Here is a 22,928-nt window from a genome sequence, read left to right as displayed (position 1 = left end):
ATGGGTGGGTTTTCTTCCCAAGGATACACTGCATAACCATGACCTTATCACACAGCTCTGCTTCTACCTTAGGGCACATCTCTATGGAAATTCCTAGTTAGGATACCAGGAAAGCGGTTTTAAAATAGATCTAAATTCCATAATTTAGAATACCAATGGTTTTTATCCACGACCATTTCATTCGAACAGCCTATTTTAAGGGGAGGGGAGAGGAGGGGGGGAAGGGGGAAGAAGAATAATAATCCATTCAACAAGTTTCATTTGACTTTTACTTCTGGTTGAATACACATGAAATGTGCTTTCAATGCATAAAAATCACAGTGGATAGCAGCAAAGGACTTGGGGGGAAAATTAAGGAGAATTTGATCATTCACATTGTGATTAATCTGCACATTGATGAAAGATAGCTAGTTCACACTTTTAAAAAAAAAAAAAAACCAAAACAAAACAAAAACAGAAACTTGAGATCATCCTTTCAAAAAAAAAAAAGCAATTAAAGAACAAAGCCTCCCCCCCCAAATACACAAAAAAAACCCCAACAAACCCCAAACCAAACATAACTCCAAATGCATTACTTTTACAGACCCCTGGAAAACAAAACGAGACCCAAAAATAAACCCCAAAAGAAATATTTTTATGGCAGCAAAAAAGATTTTTGATAATAATAATAAGTCTGTAAACTGTAATTCAATCTCTTTTTTGTTGTTGTTGTCGTCGTCGTCGTTCCCAAAGTGCAAGATGCAAGATTCCCATAAGCTTTCAGTAGTGCTTTTCCTGTAAATAATCCTTCATTTTGTTTGGCAAAGGCAGTTTCTGAATCAGGTCTATCCTGGTGTACTGGCGGATGACAAACCGGCAGAGGTACTGCAAGGAGCGCACCTGCATGAAACGCGACACAGGGTTTGTCAGCCTCACCGGGTAGGTGGCAGAGCCGGGCAGCCGCGATCTGGAGTAGCAAAAAGCTCCGTTTTCAGAGTCCCTGATTGAATGTTCGATTAAGTCAACTATAGATGTATGTCCCTCCACATCTGGTTGTTCGTAAAAGCTAAACCTACCGTTTGAGTGTTCAATTCGAGTGTGAAGAGTTTTGCCGTGGGAACGAAAACTCAAGCTCAGAAGGTAGCGATCGTCGGAACTGTCTCGAACGAGGAAGGAGCCATCAGGCACATTAGCTAATTTTCCCTCTGCCTCCCAGCGGGTGATGGGGCCCCAGTACCAGCCTTGCTTTGCAAGCTTTTTCAGTTCTTCTGTGAGACTTGTCACCACCATAGGACCACTGTTCTGTACAGAATCATAAACTCTTCCAACTCCGGGGGCACTGTTAGGATCGAAATTCAAATGGCAGCGCATACTCTCAGCCACGTGGGCGTCCGTGCCGCTCAAGCCGGTGAAGTTCCTTTGGATTTGATTATTCTGCATTGGAGGTAGCAAAGGTGAGAGCGGAGGGACGTCGCTGTGAGTAACTCTTGGGCTTTGCAACATGACTCCTGTGGTACCAATCAACAAACCGTTCACCGTCTGGTCCACAAAGATCTCTGGTGCAACGACTACATCCTGATCCACCTGGCTCTCTTCCTCGTGGAAAGCACTTCCTCCCACTTGAGAAGAAACCGTTGAAACTTCCATGGGTGAGGAACCATCCAGACAGTAACTACGTGATCCTTCCAAAGGATACATTCCCTCATCTAAAGGCACAGTATACTGAATGTAGTCCTGAGGCATTAATCCGATAACTACAGGCACATGTTCATCGAGATGAAGATGCAAGTCCCCATTCTGAGATTCCGTGGGTTTTAACGTGCTGGTCTGCTCCTGGAACACGCTGTCCGACTGCAAGTCGTGGAAGTCCTTTCGAACGCCATTCAGTGCTGGGCTTGGATTGGAGGAATGGACCAAGGCCTTGACTTTCACTTCCATTTTGATGCAAGTCTCTTCCGAATTTGTAGGACGAAGGGGCCACGGAGTTGGACTGTAATGGTGGTTACGGAGGGAAGTGGATCTCAGAGGTCTTTGAGCTCGCACATCTTTGAAGGTTATTGGAGCAGATGAGGAAGAGAAGGTGTCATCATCTGCAGAGCTTACAGAGGGTGTGCTGCCTTTGCCTTTCTGCTTTTGCTTCGCCGAAAGCCTCCTTTTTAACGTACCCATTAAGCTTTCGCTTTTCGATCTGTTTTTGCCTCCTTTTTCATCTTCGCTATTGACTTCACAGCTAGCCAAATCTTTACCATAGCAGCTGCCAAACAAGGAGTCATCTTTTCCAAAATCACTTAAGGATGGCTGCTGAACCACTACAAAGTCGCTTTCATCTTTACTTTTATTCAAGTTAAAGGACTTGCGAATTGTTTTGAGACTAATTTTCTTCATTCTGACAAGTTCCCAAGTCTGGCTGATCAGCAGTGCTCGTGGTGATGTAGCCCTAACACATGCAGAGCAGCTTCTGCTTCATTTATGTCTTTCAGCCAGCCTCATTTAACTTCAAGAGCCATTTCCTGGAAAGAAATGAAAAAAACCCAATTAATTTCAAAAAAGAGATAGTTTTTTGTTAATTATCCATCATGACTGGGTAGTGAGGTGCATTGAGAAGTCAGGGAGTCGTGGTCAGTGGGAGAGAGTCTAGTTGGAGGCTTGTATCTAGTGGAGTTCCTCAGGGGTCAGTAATGGGACCAGTACTATTCAATGTACGGGACCAGTACTATTCATCAGCAACCTGGGTAAGGGCACAGAGGGCACTGTCATCAAGTTTGCTGAAGACACCAAACTGGGAGCAGTGGCTGACACCCTCCCAGGCTGTGCTGCTGTTCAGCCAGACATAGACAGGCATAGACATAGACAGAGTTGGGTGGAGAGAAAATGAATTAAATACAACAAGGACAAGAGTAGAGACTTGCATCTGGGAAAGAACAGCCCCACGTTGTTGGGCTACTACAGGCTGGGCATGGGCCTGTTGGAGAGCAGTGTAGGGAAAAGGGAGCTGGGGGTCCTGGTGGACAGAAAAATGAGACAGCAGTGTCCCTTTGTGGACAAGAAGGTCCATGGTATGATGTAGTTAGGAGGTCAAGAGAGTTTCTTCTTCCCCTCTACTCTGCCCTGGTGAGGACACATCTGTGTCCAGGCCTGGGCCCCTCAGATCAAGAAGGATGTCAGAGAACTGCTTGAAAGAGACCAGCACAGAGACATAAAGATGCCAAAGGGAGTGGAACATCTCCCTGATGAGGACAGGCTGAGGGAGCTGGGGCTCTTGAGCTTGGAGCAGAGGAGCCTGAGGGGTGACCTCATTCATGTTTATAAAGATGTTCAGGGCAGTGTCAATGATAGGATGCTCAATAATAGGACAAGGGGCAATTGGTGCAAGCTGGAGCAAAAGAGGTTCTATGTGGACATGAGGAAAAGATTTTTTGCTGTGAGGGTGACAGAGCCCTGGAGCAGGCTGCCCAGAGAGGTTGTGGAGGTCTGGAAATATTCAGAACCCACCTGGATGTACTCCTGTGTGACCTACTCTAGGTGACCCTGCTCTGGCAGGGGAGGTTGGACTGGATGATCTTTCAATGTTCCTTCTAAACCCTAACATTCTGTGATTCTGTGGTAAGAGCTTCCCCCTCTCCAAACAAAACAGAAATTGCTGCACTTCAGTAGCAGGCATCAAATAAAAATAAATACAGAGATGACTTGGAAACCAATCAGGCTCCAAAAACTGAAGGTGCTACACGTGGCTTGGAGATTGCCACAACTTCTTCCTGCTTTCAGCCTGCCATTTTTTAAGTAAACACACAGATTACATCATGCTCATGAGCACACTGATATTGATGCACATACAGAACATTTTCAAGCGGAGAAACATCCCTCTCTTTCAGAAGCCTCCTAAAGAATCCCCACAGAAACACAAGACAGCTTCATCCGCTTCTAACTGAGTTGGTCTGGCTAAAAGTTAGTGCTGAGGGAAAACTTCAACCCACCCCACACAACTACCGAAGATACCCATCAGGATTCCTGCACAGAGGTTAAAATCTGCTTAGTTCAGAAAACACAGCATGACAAAGTCATATTCTCTTTACACAGAAAGGCTGAGCAATATTCAAATTGTTACATAACTATAAAGAACTAACTCTAGTGGAAAAAAAAAAGACATTAACAGCAAAGTAACATCTGGGTTTAGCAAGTTCTGGAAGACCCCTCCTGAATTTCTACACAAGAAAAGATGTTTTCCAAACTCTGTTGCAGGCATAGAGGAGGTCAGACCCCAGGCTTTCCTTGCCCAGTACTATTACAGCTTGTTTTCCTCCAGTGCTTGCTGCAAGACTTAAGAGTGCACATCTGCTCGAGTTCCATTTAACCTACCTAGCACATTCCAGAGTCATAGAATCACAGAATCACTATGGCTGGAAAAGACCTTCAAGATTATTGAGTCCAAGCCAACTACCATGACCGCTATACTATATCCTGAAGCACCACATCTACAGCTTTTTGAACACCTCCAGGGATGTTGACTCCACCACCTCCCTGGGCAGCCTGTTCCAACCCCTCACCACTCTTGCAGCAAAGAAATTTTTTGTAATCTCAAACCTAAACCTCCCCTGGCACAACTTCAGCCCATTTCTTCTTGAAACTATTACTGGTTACTTGGGAGAAGACATGCCTCACTCCAACCTCCTTTCAGGTAGTTGTAGAGGGCAATGAGGTCTCCCCTCAGCCTGCACTTCTCCAGACTAGACAACCCCAGCCCCTCAGCTGCATCTCATATGACACCCTCCAAACCTCTCACCAGTGTCATTGTTCTTTTCTAGACCCCCTCCAGGACCTAAATGCCTTTCCTGTCCTGTGGCACCCAGAACTGAACCCAGTACTCAAGCCGCGGCCTCACCAGGGCAGAGTACAGGAGCACCATCACTTCCCCACTCCTGCTGGACATGCTGGTTTTAATCCAGGCCAGGATGCCTCCCACCCCTCCATAAATTTGACTTTTAAGCTTGATTCTTTTTGTTTGTTTGTTTGAACTTTGTTTCAAGTTTTTGTTTGGTTTGGGTTTTTTAATGTTAGACTTTCCAAACCAAGCAGCTCTTAAGAGCAGGCAAGAACAAGAAGTGAAAGAGCAGAGGGAAGTTGTTGTTGCCACAGGAGCAGGGACATCCATCAGTAGCCATTATTCACATACCTCCAAATATGTGTGGTGTTAGTAGTGCAAGCCTGGCTCCAGGCTAAGCATGGCAAACTAGAGGAGGCTAAGAGCCTTTCAAGAAATCTTCCAGGCTTGGGGGACTGTGGGGAAAGCAAAACAGTCCTGATGTGTGCACTTCCCACTTTTCTCCTGTGGTATCACTATGCAAGGACTGAGAAAAACAGTGCCATGAACTGAAATGTCAGTTTTACCAACTAAGCAGGGTGATTTTCCCCAGTAACTGTTCAAAAATAGCATGAAAGCAGGTAAGGAGCATGATTACTACAATCAAACAGCAGTCCACTGACAAACTAAAGACTAAGAACCTACTCCTGCTATAAACCAATAATAAAACCTTTAAAACAGGACCAGTGTTTTATTATGTGCTGATTTCCCACTTTTAATACAACTCCTCAGGTATCAGGAGTCCAAACACCTTAAAAACTCCTTTCACTTACACAATTTGAATGATGCTGTTACACAGAGTTTACCAGACTGAAAACACATCAAAGAGCAATGATATTTAAGAGAATAACAGAAATGTTTGGGGTTGGAAGGGACCTCCAAAGATCATCCAGCCCAACATCACTGCCAAAGCAGAGTTACCTAGAGTAGGTCACACAGAAACACATCCAGGTGGGTTTGGAAAGTCTCTACAAAAGGAGACTCCACAACCTCTCTGGGTAGCCTGCTCCAAGGCTCTGTCACTCTCACAGCAAAAAATCTTTTCCTCAGATCCACATGGAACCTCCTCTGCTCCAGTTTGCACCCATTGCCCCTTGTCCTATCACTGGACATCACTGAGCAAAGCCAGCAGGTCTAGGGAGGTTCTGCTCTGCCCTGGTGAGACCACACCTGCAATACTGTGTCCAGTTTGGGGCTTCCCAGTTCAAGAGACAAGGATCTACTAGCAGAAGTCCAAAGGAGAGCTGTAAGAATGACAGAGGGATGTGACCACCTCTCCTGTGAAGAAAGACTGAGAACCCTGGGGCTGCTTAGTCTGGAGAAGGCTGAGAGGAGATCTGATCAGTGTCTCTAAATATCTGAGGGGTGGGTGTCCAGATGAAGGTGCCAGGCTCTTTGTGGTGGTGCCCAGTAATAGGACAATGGAGATAAGCTGGGGCACAGGAGGTTCTACCTTAATGTGAGGAGAAACTTCTTTGCTGTGACGGCAACAAAGCTGTGGAACAGGCTGCCCAGAGAGGTTGTGGAGCCTCCTTCTCTGGAGAAACTACAAAGCTGCCCAGCCATTGTGATCCTCGGCAACCCGCTGTGGGTGACCCTGCTTTGGGTAAGGGGGCTGGACTGGATGATCTCCAAAGATCCCTTCCAACCCTTAACATTCTGTGATTTTCTGAATATCATCAGTCCTGCATTGCATGCTAAGGAACAGCCTTCAGTACACCACAAACTCTCACACTTTCAAGTGTAAAATTTTCCACTGCCTGCAACGAGAAGAGCTGGAGCAGAAGAGCCCATCATGCCACCTCTTCCTGATACACATTGAAGTGAGCTACACAACTCTTCACAACCCTTGGCACTGCAACAGCTTTGCTACTATTTTGTACAAATGATGGCAGTGCTGAAGTCTCCCACTGCTGTGCTCTTCCAGTGCCATCTGCTGTACAGCAAAGACATTAATAGGATCACCTCTCAGCCTTCTCTTCTCCAGACTAAACAGTCCCAGGTCTCTTAGTCTTTCTTCATAGCAAAGAAATTCAAGTGGATTCTCTACAGCTGATGCCTGTCTCTCCTGAATTGGAGAGCCCAAAACTGGACACAGTATTGCAGGTGTGGTCCCACCAGGGTAAAGAAGGGGGGGGAAGAGAAGCTCCCCAGACCTGAAACTTTAGACATGCCGTTTCTCAACTTAAAACATACACCAGAAGAACAGAAATGATAAACCAGGCTGCTTTCCCATGGTGATTTTTGGGATCACCTTTTCATATTCATGACTAAACATAACTGTGAGAAACAGTTTTGCAGCCCTTCCCAAAAAAAAGGAAAGATACACTTGGCAGACATGTAGCAGCTGAATAGTGCCACTTGAAATTGACCTTTATTGATGTTGGTTTCACTTTCAAAGAGGAAGGAAGAAAACACAGGAAAAGTAACAGGAAGAGAAACCTTCTACCCTATTTCTGCCGAAAATTATAGATGTTTACACAAGATCACCACAGATTTCACTAATACTTGTGATATAAACACTTCTTAAAAATGTTACTGTTCTCCCTAAATGACAAGCTGTTAATTTGTAATCATCACAACGTGAGATTCTCTCTTCTGGAGGAGCAGAAATGGGAAACATAAGCAACGCAGCAGGAGAGCTCTAAAGTCACATTCATAGGAAATAAGATAAAAAAAGAGTTAACCCTAACTTCTATTTTAAACCCCTCACTAGCCACACCAGCCAGCCAACGGGAGGCTTCATAGAACAGGTTTGTAAAATTGGTATCCTGACCAGTAGGCTGTAAACTTCCCATTTTCCCACTTCACAGAATCACAGAATAGTAGGGGCTAGAAGGGACTTCTAGAGATCACCCAGTCCAACTCCCCTGTCAGGGCAGGATCACCTAGGGCAGGCCACAGAGGAACTCATCCAGGTAGATTTTGAGTGTATCCAGAGAAGGAGACTCCACAACCTCTCTGGACAGCCTGCTCCAGGGCTCTGTAACCCTTACACTGAAAGCTTTTCCTTCTGTTCCTGTGGAACCTCCTCTGCTCCACCTCACCCCCATTGCTCCTTGTTCTGTCACTGGATGTCCCTGAACAGAGCATGGCTTCATCCTCCTGACACTGGCATTCACATCTGTATCACTATGAATGAGGTCACCTCTCAGGCTCCTCTGCTCCAAGCTAAAGAGCATCAGCTCCCTAAGCCTGTCTTCAGCAGGAAGATATTCCACTGCCTTCAGCATCCTTGTGGCTCTGTGCTGGACTCTCTCAAGCAGTTCCCTGAGGTCCTTCTTGAACTCAGGGGCCCAGAGCTGGACAAAATATTCCAGATGTGGTCTCACTTTCATTTGTGCTTATCTGACAGACAACCAGCAATACGTCATTGGCTTTTGTTCCTAAAAACCCCATTCACCTGGTATCAAAGATGTCCAAAATCAGAAAAAAAATATATATTCTGTGCAAAATATTTCAAGGTAGTAGAGTTATTTTCAAATTATTCAGGGGAAAAGAAAAAGAAATCTTTTTAAAACCCCTCAATTTTTTATTGGGAACATGCTTTCCTTCAAGCAAGAAATCCACTTTAGGTCTCTAATCTATTCCACTCCTAACGACAGAAAAAATGTTAAAGTAAGATAAATTTGACACAGATTTGTCTAACACACAGAGGGCTGGAAAAAGCCTTCAAAATAAACAGTTTGGTTTGAAAAATCACTGTACAGATAAAGAGGATTCTACTTTTCCACTGGATCAAGCACAGTCCTCTTCTAGGATTGGAGCTGTGCTTGATGCATGATTATCTTTCCTGTTTTTCAGCCTGAATGTAAGGCAGTAACTGCATGCTGATGCTGCTCTGGTACCCTCCACTCTGCCTTGAGCCTCACACTGCTGATGGCTGGACCTGCAGCTTCAAGTAAACCTCAGCTGGGTTCTGACTGCAGCTGAATTACCCTTTAAAAGCATATGACCAGCTAGGATGTTGGAAGTCTTTGCAGCTATCACTCTGACCACGCCGACCGTGCCATTTTCAATAACAATAAAAGCTTTCTTTCATTAAAAGGTAACACTCTGGCCTCTTCATTTAAGCTAAGACGCAGCAATCCCTTATAAAGCAGTTAACCCTCTACATACCCCCAGCATAAGAAGGACATTGAACTGCTGGAGTGGGTCCAGAGGAGGGCCACAAAGATGATCACAGGGCTGGAGAACCTCCCCTATGGGGACAAGCTGAGAGTTGGGGCTGCGCAGCCTGAGAAGAGAAGGCTCTGGGGAGACCTTAGAGCAGCCTTCCAGTACCTGAAGAGGGCCACAAGAAAGCTGGGAAGGGACCTTTTACAAGGGCTTGTAGTGATAGGATACGGGGCAATAGACTGAAACGTGGGGAGGGCAGATTTAGATTGGAGATTAGGAAGAAATTCTTTACAGTGAGGGTGGTGAGACACTGGAACAGGCTGCCCAGAGAGTTTGTTGATCCTTCCTCCATGGAGGTGTTCGAGGCCAGGCTGAATGAGGCCTTGAGCAACCTGGGCTAGGGGAAGGTGTCCCTGCCCATGGAAGGAGGGGTTGGAACTAGATGATCTTCAAGGTCCATTCCAACCCAAACCATTCAATGAGTCTATAACTGGAAGGATTAAGTCAACCCATTTAAGGTCTGAGGGGAAAGAAAGCACAGTGCCTTGATTAAGGAAAAACAAAAATGGAAAGATCTTTCCTACATGGAGAGAAATCTCCAAGCATGCTGAGAAGCAGCAGCAGTTAATAAGGACATTTCTCAGAACCATGGGGAGGAAGGGACTGACTTCTGTTTTGAGACTGTTTTTACCAAATTATCAGAGAGAATGACAATGTGTTTGCTACACAGATACCACGAGGATCCCACCATTCTCCTCCAGACCACACAAACTGGATTGAATGTCAGTACTGCATAATGCTTGCTTTGTATCAAGGCATTCAGTTGCCATGCCCCTCGAAGACACTAAACCAGTTGGTACCTTTAATTTCTAACAGTGGAAAATTGTGACAGAATACAGACACCCTCACTCCTCAGATGTGCAGCCTGAAAGAAATAATCTTTTTTTTTCCCTAGCAATTCACAGATCTTGTTTTGTTGTTTTTTTTATTAAGGGCAGCAACATTTTTCCAAAGTAATAACCATACTAATGCATAGCACCAACACAAATATAAATGTGTACAGATTCATAGAATGGTTTGGGTTGGAAGGGACCTTGAAGATCATCCAGCTCCAACACCCCTGGCATGGGCAGAAATGTCTCTCAATTAGACTTGGTTGCTCAAGGCCTCATCCAGCCTGGTCTTGAACAGAGAGAGTGATTGCCCATTGGAATGGGCTGCCTGGGGAGGTGGTGGAATCACCGTCATTGGTGGTTTTGAGGAGGAGACTTGATGGGGTGCTTGGTGCCATGGGTTAGTTGTTTAGGTGGGTTGGATTGGTTGAGGGGTTGGACACGATGATCTTGAAGGTCTCTTCCAACCCAGTTTATTCTATACTATTCTATACTATTCTATCTCATGGGAGGAAACATCCTACCATTTACCTCCAACCATTAAGACATCACCTATGACTATTAGAAGTTGAAGTGGTTTGTTACTGTGATTTGTTGTTAATTTCTGATTAGCAGTTAAAAGGAGAAAGGTTTAGGTGATGCTTTTTAATAATTATTAAGATCACTAAAAAAAAAAAACAAACCCAAACCATCAAAACCATTTTCTAGGTGTCATATTAATTCAAAATTGGAGAGCCTTCATTCCAGAAATGATGAGTTCCACCAGCAGTTTTGCTTTCTTGAATATTTAAAATATAACCACTAAAATAATCATAGACAACTTCTTTCATTAAGCAAACCCCTTTGTTTTCCCTTCTGAATAATGACATACTCAGAAAAATAGTTTGCTGTCCTTTATCTGAACTATTTATATAGAAAACATAGTAGGCAATTTCATGAAGGTTCAAAGTTCAAGATCTCAGAAGTTGAGAAAAGCCAGAAGAGCTGCCTGAGCAATTCTCTTCACTTTCTTGCTTCACATATGGGACAAGAATGTTTACATTAATTCCACTTTCCACTACCCTTTAAAATGTATGGTCCTATCATTGCCTTACAGTACACTAATTAAACTCCAAATTCCAGAGTTCAGAGACAGAATTATTGGCTTCATTAAGGAATTTTTCTGCTGTCTGTACATCTGACCCTGAAATGTTACTGCACAGGCATTCAGTGTTTTTTATTCAACACTTTGTGAGCTCAACTTTCACTATTTTAGCTGGATTAATAAACTGAATAAAAGGCACCATCAGGCCAAACTAACATCAGTTAATTCTGAAACCTCAATTCTGAATTTTCATAATGTGGATTGATGGGAGGGCAGAGGTGTGACCCAGGGGGGGTTTAAGTAAATGCATGCCTACCTACTCACACCTGACATAACTCCCATCTCTCCATCTAACACAGCAACAAATCACAATGAGTTGACTGCCACTGCAAATTGTCACCCACTGAAGGGGATTAGCCAAAGCTTGTGGTCCCTTTCAGAGGTCTGCTGACAGTGAAGGAATGAACAAACATAAACAAAACCTTGGGTTTTGCCTTCCTGCAAAGACATTCCCAACCTTTCAGGATATCTTTTATCACTGTTCTCTACTTAATCATGATTCAACTTCCTGACTTTCTTTAAAACTTTCCAATTTAACAGAGATTTTACAAAGCTTTTCAGACCCACTGCTTCATTTATCAAAGCAGTGAGTGAGTGAATGGCCCACCCTACAGTACAAAGAAGTATCAAGCAGCTGGATGAGAAGGAAAAGATTCACCAGTGATACAACTCTGAGTTTAAAAGCCAGAGGAGGGAGAGGTAAGAGACCAAATTATAGAGATGGGTAATAAACAAATCAAAATCAATTCCCACCCTCAAAAACCCCCAAACTTCAAGGTTCGTTCTAAACCACTAAAGAAAGTGCAACAAGCAAGGAAAGTGAAGTCAAAGTAACAAACAGGCCAACAGTATTTCTGCTCAGAGTTTAAGCTTAGTATGACAAACTCCGAGTCTGCTGAAGCAGTCTCTGCAGCAAGGCACGAGTGTTCCCCCTACCATGCTCTGTCTGCAACACAACAGATCTGAGGCTGATGGCCTGCTTTCCAAAAATACAGTTCAAAGCAAAGTACATTCTGACAAACTACAAAGGTCAGAACTACATCCAGCTTTACCTAAAATAGATAAAACGTTATTGTCCAAGATTTTTTCTCCCCAGTACCTAAGCACAAGCAACTCCTCTAAAAATCAACAGGAATTGCAAGTACTTAGGGCATACTGGAAGAGTCAGGTTCCTTAAGAATCCACAGATCTGAGGACTTCATACTCAATGTTCATCAAAACAAGAGTCTCACCTATGACACTATCTCCAGTAAGTGACAGTGACAACTTCACTCACACTTAGGAATCCATTTTAAAGGCAAAAGAGCATTTAATACATACATTTAATACATAAAGAATTCACTCTTGCATAGTTGCATTTATGTCTGATTTCTATTCTGGAACACCTATGCTTCTGCAATTCAACTGAGATAAACATTGGCTTGGTTGAGGTTCTGATAGGATTTAATAGAAGGGAAAATTCAATCCATGGCAAAAAGTTTGCATAAACAATATTTTTCTAAATGTTATTAATAACTTCAAAGTGAATGGACTTCTTTCTCTTTGCCACTGTTAGTAGTAAGGCTTTATCCATAAATAGCTACAAAACAGATTCCAAAATCCATCCCCATCATGTACCTATAGTTAATGCTTCAAAGAACCACCTAACCCACGAAAATAAAAGTGTTCCACACAACCTTGTTAGCTAGATGAAAATCATAACATTAGTTTAAATATTCTAAGAGGTGGCCTGAATAACTTTTTTGTCTTGTTTAAACCAAAGTTGATTTTTTTCCCTTTTGCTGAAATAAAACTGAAGATTTCAAGTGACTTAGTGCCTCATACTGAGGAGGAAAGCATACCATTTCCCTTTACTGCTACATAAACCGGCTGCATTTTGAAAGAGACAAAGTAAGAAACGCTGAGTCTTTCAAACAGTGGCAGTCAAAAGTTAGTACAACACAGAAGCAACTTAATCTCCAAAGATTAAAAAAAAAAATTCTGAAAAAACTAATAGTACATGGAAAGTGATTTATTAGGTGGTATTTATTTGGCATACTCCAAAGTGAGAAAAAAATCAAGTAACTTTTGAGGGACAGAACACAACTTCTATTGCTCTTCAAAAATTACACTGAAACGAAATCCAAGTATTCCTTTTGTTTCAAAAGTCTATTTGTACTACTATTCTATACTAGTCTACTATTTGTACTTAAACAAGTGCTTATTATAAAGCTACCAGCTCCGATAATATTTGACAAGTACACAAGCTCCCTAATGCCTGCATCTTCATTTGTAAGCCAGCTAATCATTATTTTAAGCTCTTCTAAATACAGTCAGATTTGGAGGGGCTGGGAAGACACACGAATAGAAGTCTCACTTACTCTTCCAGATCTCTGGAAAGACAGATTGTTTAAAACAGAGCTGCACACGTTCACCCTGATGAACCAAAAGACTTATAGAATGTTAGGGGCTGAAAGGGACTTCTAGAAATCATCCAGTCCAGCCCCTCTGACAGAGCAGGATCACCTAGGGCAGGTCACACAGAAATACATCTAGGTGGGTTTGGAAAGTCTCCAGACTGGAGACTCCACAACATCTCTGGCCAGCCTGTTCCAGGGCTTTGTCACCCTAACAGAAGTCTCTCCTCACTTTAAGGAGTGTCCTGTGTCCCAGCTTATCCCCGTTGTTCCTTGTTCTATCACTGGGCACCACCACAAAAAGCCTGGCACCTTCATCTTGACACCCACCCCCCAGCTATTTAGAGACATTGATCAGATTCCCTCTCAGCTTTCTCTTCTCCAGACTAAACACCCCCAGGGCTCTCAGACTTTCTTCATAGCAGAGATGTTCAAGTCCTGCCATCATCCTTGCAGCTCTCTGTTTGACTCTCTCCAGTAGAGCCCTGTCTCTCTAACTGGGGAGCCCCAAACTGGACACAGTATTGCAGGTAAAACAAACATACAATATCTCAAGTTTCACTACTGACTCTGAAATCAGGTTCAGAATCTTGAGAATCAGAAAATGTGCTTCACACAAGACTGCTACAGAACAGTCAGGGATTATCAAGTTTCTTAGGAGCACAGCACACACACACAAAAGACTGAAGAAGGCTGCTAATTCTGTTATTTTTTCCACTCTTGCAACTCCAAATTAATTTTATTGCAATCCTTATTTCAATGTATTCTGTTTTGATAGCTTCAGCATTTTATTTCCTCCCTTGGATTCTGTGTGATTCATAAGCTAGCCTGTCAAATGCTAAATAAAGTTAAGAGAGTTTTAAAGCTTTCTAAGGGGATACATCCTTAAGAACAAGACAGTTGGAAATGATCTTTCTGAACTGTTGTGATTCTTTTAAGTGAATATTCTTCACTTAAAGTTGGTACATCTATCAAATCACACATGGGAAGATTAGGTTAGGATCACTGTCAATCTAAAATCCAACCATTTTATACATGGAATATCAAACAGTACTGGCTGAAGATCAGTCTTTCATGGTCAGTAAAACAGATCCAATCAGTGAAAAAGAAAGCAGGGTTTCTTTTACAGACAAGCCAGTGCAACACAACAAACCAGAAGGGGAAAAGTCCCCAGACTTACTACTTTCCCTTTAAAGATTAGAAGATCTTCAGTCAGGTGCATGCCCAAGGGGAAATCATCTTCTTTTGTAATTAAGCATGCCCCCCTGGGACACACTCCAGCAGCAGAACCTGGACCAGCAGAGCAGAAGTCACACCTGGCATGTGCTGCTGGCCCCCCATGCCTTGGGCCTGGCTGCTCCTCTGAGCTCTTAGGATCCACAACAGAGAGTAATCCAAGCTCTGCACTTGGGAAGGTGAGAATGCAAAGCAGAGCTTATTTAAAATACTTCCCAATTTCACTGGCAAGAGGCCCAATAAGAATAAAGAGGGAATTAATTATCTTTATGGTGCAGAGTTGATCCATATATGGTAAACGGGAGCCGTGGCTGTGCTCAAAGCACTGTCAGATCCAGAGGGTAAACACACCTGGACAGAGAGGACAAGCTCTGGCTCATCTCACAGGAATACTCTAACATTGTTTCCCTTCAAATAGAAGGTGAAACATCAAAAATAGGTTTTCTAAGTTGCCAGTCCTTTTCAATCCAAGGGGGGCTTTTAAGAAGTCACACACAATGTCACTGCATAACTAGCAGCACGCTGGCCAGAATGGGAACAGAATTTTGACTGCATAGGCAAAGCTGCTCAGCCATCTTTTTCAAGAAGTCAAATTTATCAGAATAAAACATTTTTACAGGACTACACCAATCTTGACAAAGCTTATTCTACATGCAGATTCTTTAATTTTGGGTCAAAACTAGAAAGACTTTTAATTATTCATGATTAAGATTGGGAAGTGCTTCTTTCCCCTCCTACACCCACACTCTAACCACCTGCAGACAGAAATGTCTCACTACCCCAACCAGCAAATCTAACAAAGACTATATGAAAGATTTAAAACAAACACTGTTTTGTCCTGATGCACACCGGAAGGCTTTTTGGGTTGTTTTGATTTGTTTGGTTTTTTTACTAATGTTCCACAGAAGCAGAAAATAATTTTCCATGCAGCCCTAAACAATCTGATTTTGATAATATTCAGTCCTGACCCAGCAAAGAATAATTAACTCTGAGCAGACATTTAAATTAATGGGACTACTCCTTGTATATTAGATGTAACTTGCACATGAAGAATTCATAGATTGTCAGAATGGTTTGGGTTGGAAGGGACCTTAAAGATCACCTAGTTCCAGGTAGGGAGAGGGCCTTACAGTGAGCAACTTCACATCAGTGTAGGAATTCTTGCATGCAGGATCAAAGATGAAATTTTAACTGTCTCTATGAAGTAATATGCTTTATGAGACTTACACAAGCTCATAGCTCTCCAGATAGCTATCTGCAGAGCAAGGTCAAATTTCTGCAGAGCCAGGAGTATAGGAGCCCAGATGCAAAAGCCATAACTAAGCTTCAAAGGTCAAGCATGAGAGAATTAATAATTTTTTAAAATCATATATTTGCACATGGCTTATTTTTTTTTCTCCTGGTTTCTGCTATACATTTAAATTTACATACACTATAGATAAAATGAAAAATTCATTAGCCCAGGTTAAAAATAATTAAAGTAATTGAGGAAAAAAAAACAACAGAAAAACAAAAAAAAAGGATGCATACTTTTTAATGCTGATACACAGAATTTCTGTTCCTGTTTTCTCTGTCAAACAACATTTAGAACACTGCAGATTCAAAAAAGTCCTTCTTTTTTAATATACAGGACATACAAGTCAGTGCTGAGGTAATAACTTCCCTTCATGGTATTCTTTTGACCATCACTAGATGAGCCTGCAATTAGACCAGGGCATTGGTCAGTACAGACTCTTTTACCCCTTCAGACTGCAAAATATTTACATTTACAGATAAGTATTTTCCCAAGTAACTACATTTTCTGTACAAAATCATCCCAAAGACCTATGGCTAATCCTTTCTTCCTTCTCACCACTACTAACTACTAATCAACAGCTCTCTTCCTTGAAAAAGCCAAGGAGAGAGAAATCAGTGTTTCAGAGGGTGCTCAATGGGTCAGCATTGGGTTTAGCCTCTGTTTTCCACTGAAGAGAGAACAGGGAAGGGAATTAAAAAAGCAGCCACCAGGCATCTACCTCACACAAACTCAGATTTATGATCTTATACATAACTTAGTGACTTGTACCTTTGAATGCACAAACCATCTATTCTGGAGTCGGTCTCCTTGGGTTGACCAAAATTCCAGCCTAGAAAACCTCCCAGTGCAGGGTTCACCCAAACCAATATGCCTGCACAAACAGCTTCTGTTCAGTGAATATTCCTCACTTGCCCAGTTCCCACCAGATCCTGAACAGAGTGGACCCAAAAAGATGCCTATCCTGTTTTTGGAGTAGAGCTTCCAAAAAGCTCATCTTAGAAGACACACCTGAAATCAAAGACTTCTGCCTTAATGCCATTCACCTCTATTTCACTAAGCCTCCTAATTTGATACCTGATTACCAACCAAAACAAGTTGCAAGGGTATTTTTAATACTGATGCTAAAATCACTCAACACAGCTTGTAGCTGCCCAGTCTTGTAGCACTGAGACAAAGTCTGGAGAGATAAAACTCCTTAAAACAGAAGGTAGAAAGCAAGCTTGACCACTGCAACAGAGATCTTGGGATGAAAAAACCCCATGCTTTGGAAATGTTTGGAGTAGCCTACTAATTTGTTCTCAACTTATTTGAGGAATGCAGACTGCTTTGGAGAAGGAAAAACAATCACCTACTCAAGACTCCTACAAACTGCTGTTTTAGCACATTTACCAGAGAACGTCAGATTAATTAAGAGTAAAACTACTCACCAAACCCAGAAATCACATGCTGTAAAAACCAAGCCTGACTGCAACCCCTTTCCAGCAACTCTAGCAGCAAGAGTAGCATTCTCTGCATTGTTTTAACTAGCATGGAACATCCTTGAGGAACAATACCAAAGGTATAAAGCCTACAATCTCAAATCCTGAAATTAATTAATCTGCCAGCTGCATTCATCCACGTTTACTTGAGACCACCAAAGCCTAACACAAGTCCTCTTACAGATCAGTATCTTAAGACTATCCTAGTTAGGTAATACAAATACAGTTGCTGATGACACCAGCAAGCACAAAACCACAATACCATGTATCTGTGTGATTTACCTAACCATACACATATGTTCATTCCCATTGTTTAGATTTTTTTAACTAGAGACCACTTAATGAACTCTGAAAAAACTCTGCCATTGACTACTTATACCTTCCCTGCCAGATAAAATGGCTTTCATCCAAAACTGGTTTACAGCAGTTTACAGCAAAATTATTGTGTGTTTATAACAAAAACCCCCTACATATTTTACAAACATCAGAGTCTTTTAAAACTGCCAGCCTAGTGCACTTGGCAGATTACAGAAGAAAAGCATGTTTCACAGAGGACAAGAAGCCTCTCATACTTCGTGTGCCCTGTACATAAAGAGGAAGCAAAGTTTGGAGAGCAGCACCTGCACAGTAATGTATCCTGGTGGCCAAGAGAGCCAATGGGATCCTGGGGTGCATCAAAAGGGTTTTCAGCAGGTCTAAAGAGGTTCTCTTCCCCTTCCTCTGCCCTACTGAGACCACATCTGCAATACTGTATTCAGTTTTGAGCCCCCCAGTTCAAGAGAGACAGGGATCTGCTGGAGAGATTTCAAAGGAGAGTTAAAAGGACATGAGCAGGAGTGAGAGACCTGGGGCTGTTTAGTGTGCAGAAGGCTGAGAGGGGATCTTATGAGTGTCTCTAAATATCTGAGGGGTAGGTATCAGGATGAAGGTGCCAGGCTCTTTGTGGTGGTGCCCAGAGACAGGACAAGAAACATTTGGTACAAGCTGGAACACAGGAATATCCACCTCAACATGAGGAGAAACAACTTTACTGCGAGGTGACAGAGCCCTGAAATAAGATGTCCAGAGAGGTTGTGGAGTCTCCTTCTCTGGAGACTTTCCAAATCCTCCTGGATGCGTTCCTTTGTGGCCTGCCCTGGGTGATCATGCTTTGGCAGTGGGGCTGGACTGGATGATCTCTGGAGGTCCCTTTCAACCCCTACCATTCTGTGATTCCATGCTGAACAAATAAAAACTTGTATTTAACTTGCATGGTTCTCTTGGTAATATAGCAACCAAGGAACAAATTTTTAGGTAACATGGAGCTTACATCCTTGCCATAAACAAAGCTGAGTTCCTCAGTCCAAACTGTTATGTGCATGCTTGAGGATGCAGAAAAGGGACAGTGATTTCCAGAGCATTTTATCTTAATATTTTCCAGAAGGACATTTCATAACAGTTAATAGTTTAATTGATATTTTTATTTAAAAAAAAAAAAATAATCTAAAGATAGGTCCTTAAATACACATCACAGACTCTAATGAATAGCAGTCAGACTTGCAAAGCCATGCACCTCAAAACTCGCTGAAGCTATCTGGAAATGCAGATGCTTGCCATTTGCATGCCTTTACATGACAGAAGTAGGAGTCAGAAGACCACAAAACTGGTAGAAGAAAAAAAATGGAACAACTTTTATTTAAGTAAGATTAAGAAATTAGAAAGCTAAGACTTTGATCTGAGACTTTTAATGCTCATAATAAGCAGACTAAGTCAGATTCTGAATCAAGCTGTCTTTGCACATGCAGCCTGTGTAGACTCTAGCAAGGTTTGTGTGACCTTCTTTGTATGTAAAATGTTGTCTGATACTTCAGATATATATAGTCAGCTTTCCATTTGCATCCAGGGCAAGCATTCAAGGCCAGCTTGGTTTGCTTCTGGTTTTAACCACCAGGAGAGGCTGAAGTAGGTGACATGTTTTTGCTTCAATAGCTTTAAGATCATTCAGCTACAGTGGGAAAAAGGCAAGACTGCAACAAAAAAGGCAAAGCTACCAGGTTTTAAATGTTTGTTTCAAACCTATTGTAACTACTTTTCACACACAAATTTGTGCAACTTACATAGCACAGGGGGCTAATTCAGAAAACAATTATTTCTAGAGGGAAAAGAAAAAGTATCACTAAAAGAAGGAATTCACTCTGTGTTACAAATCTTTAATTTCTGCTGTTTCAGAAGCATATTTGAGTGGTATGAAGCTGCTTTTTAAACACAGACAATAAATATTCCATTACAAGCACAGTCGTCTTGTTTTCCAAAAGAACATTACTGCTATATGTAACTTGCCATCTGAAACTACCAAGGAAAATTTTCAGGACTGCTTTTTTCCCAAGTGTTACCTCCTTGTCTACTACTAGAAAAGTACTGGAAAGCAGTGGGACAGACGCTGTCCCGTTAGCATCAAGTCTATCCTCTTCTGAAGACTGATACCTGCTTCCAGAAAAACAGGTGTACACTATAATTGAATGAAATTGAATTTTGGCACAAACATAAGGAAAATTACCAGATACTGTCAATTTTCTTTAAGCAAAAAGAAGAAACTCAAAGTTCTGTATTTCTTTTCAGCTTCATATTTTACGTTACAAAAATATACTCCTGAATTGGGTAAGAAAGCCTTATTCTGCTTTTCCATCCAAACCCGCTCCAATTTATGCTCAATACATCTTATTGCATTCCTAAATTAATTTCATTTACTTTTATACTACTTGTATATTATCTTCCTCCTTGGAGCATCACAACCTCTTGAGCTACCCCCTCTAATTTGCTGCTAAAACACATATAAAGCACTGTCAACAAAATGCTGAGACACACACCAGCAGAGAACAGTCTCTTCTCTACCTACTTTGTGTTATCACTCCCCTCCCTACAGCACATTGTACTACCCAAACACTACCAAAATAGTGCTGTGTAGGCCCAGGAGGGCAGTAAAGCATCAGCAAATAAGGCACTTGAGTGCACTTGATTACCCTGGACTGTGGCCTCGGTTTTGCCAGCAACAGTGAAGCAAAATGCAGTGAACTTAAGGCAATGCTACTAGATGAAATCTTTCAAATGTTCCAGCTATTGTATAACTATAGAAGATTTCATAAGACAGAACAGAAAGAAGTAACTTGCTTCCTAAGAAGAACTCTTAATTAAGAGTTCACTTTCTCACTCCACAACTTCAATGCACTGAAGAGAGTTAGGTGGTGTAATCCACTTGCAGAACAATGCAGACTAATTACCACTTCTTCAAGCCATCTCTAAGTGACCCAAGGTGTATTGGCATCACAGTCTAGGATCAGAGAAGGTAACAGCATGGTAGAAATTAATATACATCTTTTTTACATTTCTGTTACATCACCTACTTGAGAAGTTTAGAATTATCCACCACATCTCCTGAATTCACACAAATACTTTGATGCTGCAGACATGCAGTGTGATGAAGTGATAGCCACAAAAGTTCTGGAAACACCATAGGGCTTCTTCCTTGCTATTCTATAACCTTGCAGCTTCCTAGGGAGTTTGCAAATGCAGGCACTTTTGTAAAACACTACACTGTGATCAGCCATACTTTTATGTGATAAGGCTTCATTTCATTGACTATATTAGATTTTTTTTTTTAATCTACTTAAATATCAGACTTCAGGATATAGGGAATCTGTGCCACACTAAGCATACAACAGGTGAACCTGCTTTAGGTAAAAGCTCAGTTCCAAACACAGTGCAATTCCACAAACCCAAGAAATACAGAATAGCAAGAGAAGACTCCGTTCCAGCACTGCTTAACACTTCATGAAAACAAGCATTTTGAAAGAGCTGAAATTTGCCTTTCATAAGACACACATAAAACTGTGAGCTACAATTACTGCCTTGCTGCAGAAGACTCCAAAAATACCTACACATTCTCCAGTGGTTTAAAGTCTTACAGCTAAGCTAAGTAATTTATTTCGTAAGTATCATGAAGCTTCTGCATTTTCTACAACCCAAGGATGCGTTTATTAGCATGAAACAAAAAGAGTGCTGTTTTTTCCACCCAGAGCAGACATGAAGATTCATTATTCCTCAAGCAGCTAAGACAAGAGGCCTGCAGCAGGCATTTTTAAACTACAGGTTTATTAAGAGATTGGACGTGATGTAAATGTTCCTGGCAGGTAGGAAAGAGGAGTTTGGACTTAACAGTAAAAGGGCACAAGAATTGGGACTAAGTGGAAGAGAAGCTTTCCCTCCCTTCAACAAACCTCTTTAACAGAGCAGCCTACTCCACTGAAAAACCTGCTCCAAACTAAGGTGATATTTGAAAACACAGCAAGACAAAAGAATAAAGGAGACAGAAAGAGACAGCCAAAGGACCTCACATCACAGAGGCTCCATCCTTTTGCACCTCTTAAAACCTCAGTGTTTTCCAAAGGCTTTTTTTTCCTTAAGTAAATGGGTAGGCACGGGGCCGGACTCATCGTTTTCTGAGAGAAGTGGCACCATTAGGGAAAGAGAGTGAAAGAAGCAGCTTGAAGAACAATGAAAGCCAGCACAGTTCGTGGGGCTGGTGTAATTTTTTTGTGAAAGTCAAGTTTTGAAGTGCCGCCTGTCACGGAACGCAGCCCTCCTCTCGCTCGCCCCTTCGGGAGCCCGTGGCGCACCCTCACCTCACGACAACGCGACACCCGCCGCACGACTCCCCGCCGCGGCCACCCAGACCGTCACCTCCAGACACCCGCCCAGCTGGAGACGGGGACACCCCCCACAAAGCCCGAAATTGAAAGCGGCTCTCAGGGTGGGGTGCAGCCTAATTCGACTGCCCCAGTAGAAGCGGGGTGCACTTGGGCAGCGGCCCAGGGGAGGTGGGGAAAAGGACAGCGGGCCCCACTGCCGCGGCGGGTCGGGGCGAGAGGCCGGTACCGGCCCCCTCCTGTCACGGTGGGGGCTGGGCATCGCTTCAGCGGCCCGGGCCCGGCGCTGCTACCCCGCCTGCTCGCCCGCCTTGCAGGCCGCGCCGCGGCCCCGGTGTCTCCGCAGGGCCTGGAGCCGCCAGGCTCGAAAAGCCGAGCAAACAAAGGGAGAGAAGGCCGGGGCCGCGGCTCGGCAGAGGACGGTGGGCAAGCCGCAGACCGTGCTCTCCCTTCGCCTCACTAGCTCTCCGCGGACACCGTGGGGAGATGGGCCGCGGCCCGTTGCCCCGGGGACGCTCACCCAGCTGAGGCCGCGGTGTCCCGCTCCCGGCGCGGGCCTCTCCCCGGGCACCTCGGCAGCGCGGCCCGGCCTGCGCCGGCATCCAGGCTCGGCGACGAGCAGCCTCCCGGGACGTCGGAACGGGACTCACCGAGGAGGAGGAGCTGGCGCTGCTGTAGCTCTTGCGGGGCCCGGCCCGGCTTCGGCTCCAGCTCCCTCCCTCCCGTGCCGCCGCCTCCCTGTTCCTGGCGCCGCCGCCGCTTCCTCCGCCTCCTCTGCCCCCACCCCTCTGTCCTCGGAGGGGCGCACGGGGGTGGCGAGCCCGCGATGGCCGCCGCTTGCCGCAG

General features: G+C 43.3%; 1 protein-coding gene across 2 annotated transcripts; it reads right to left on the bottom strand.

Moving 5' to 3' along the window:
- Nucleotides 1-535: 535 nt before the first annotated feature.
- Nucleotides 536-22,837, bottom strand: SOCS6 (suppressor of cytokine signaling 6). Of its 2 annotated transcripts, none has more exons than XM_054164179.1 (2): nucleotides 22,603-22,837; nucleotides 536-2,489 (listed from the first exon to the last, which is right to left on the bottom strand). In XM_054164179.1, exon 2 carries the CDS (start codon nucleotides 2,362-2,364, stop codon nucleotides 760-762), a length of 1,605 nt encoding a protein of 534 aa, XP_054020154.1. In that variant the 5' UTR covers nucleotides 2,365-2,489; nucleotides 22,603-22,837; the 3' UTR covers nucleotides 536-759. The 2 variants fall into 2 exon arrangements, with proteins under 2 accessions (XP_054020154.1, XP_054020155.1); XM_054164180.1 differs by having other exon boundaries at nucleotides 22,733-22,833.
- Between the last annotated feature and the right edge of the window lie 91 nt (nucleotides 22,838-22,928).

This window comes from Dryobates pubescens, chromosome 9, assembly GCF_014839835.1.
Source record: "Dryobates pubescens isolate bDryPub1 chromosome 9, bDryPub1.pri, whole genome shotgun sequence".
Taxonomy (NCBI): Eukaryota; Metazoa; Chordata; class Aves; order Piciformes; family Picidae; genus Dryobates; species Dryobates pubescens.
The sequence above is the reverse complement of the archived record's forward strand: the minus strand, read 5'-3'. Positions and strand labels throughout refer to the sequence as shown.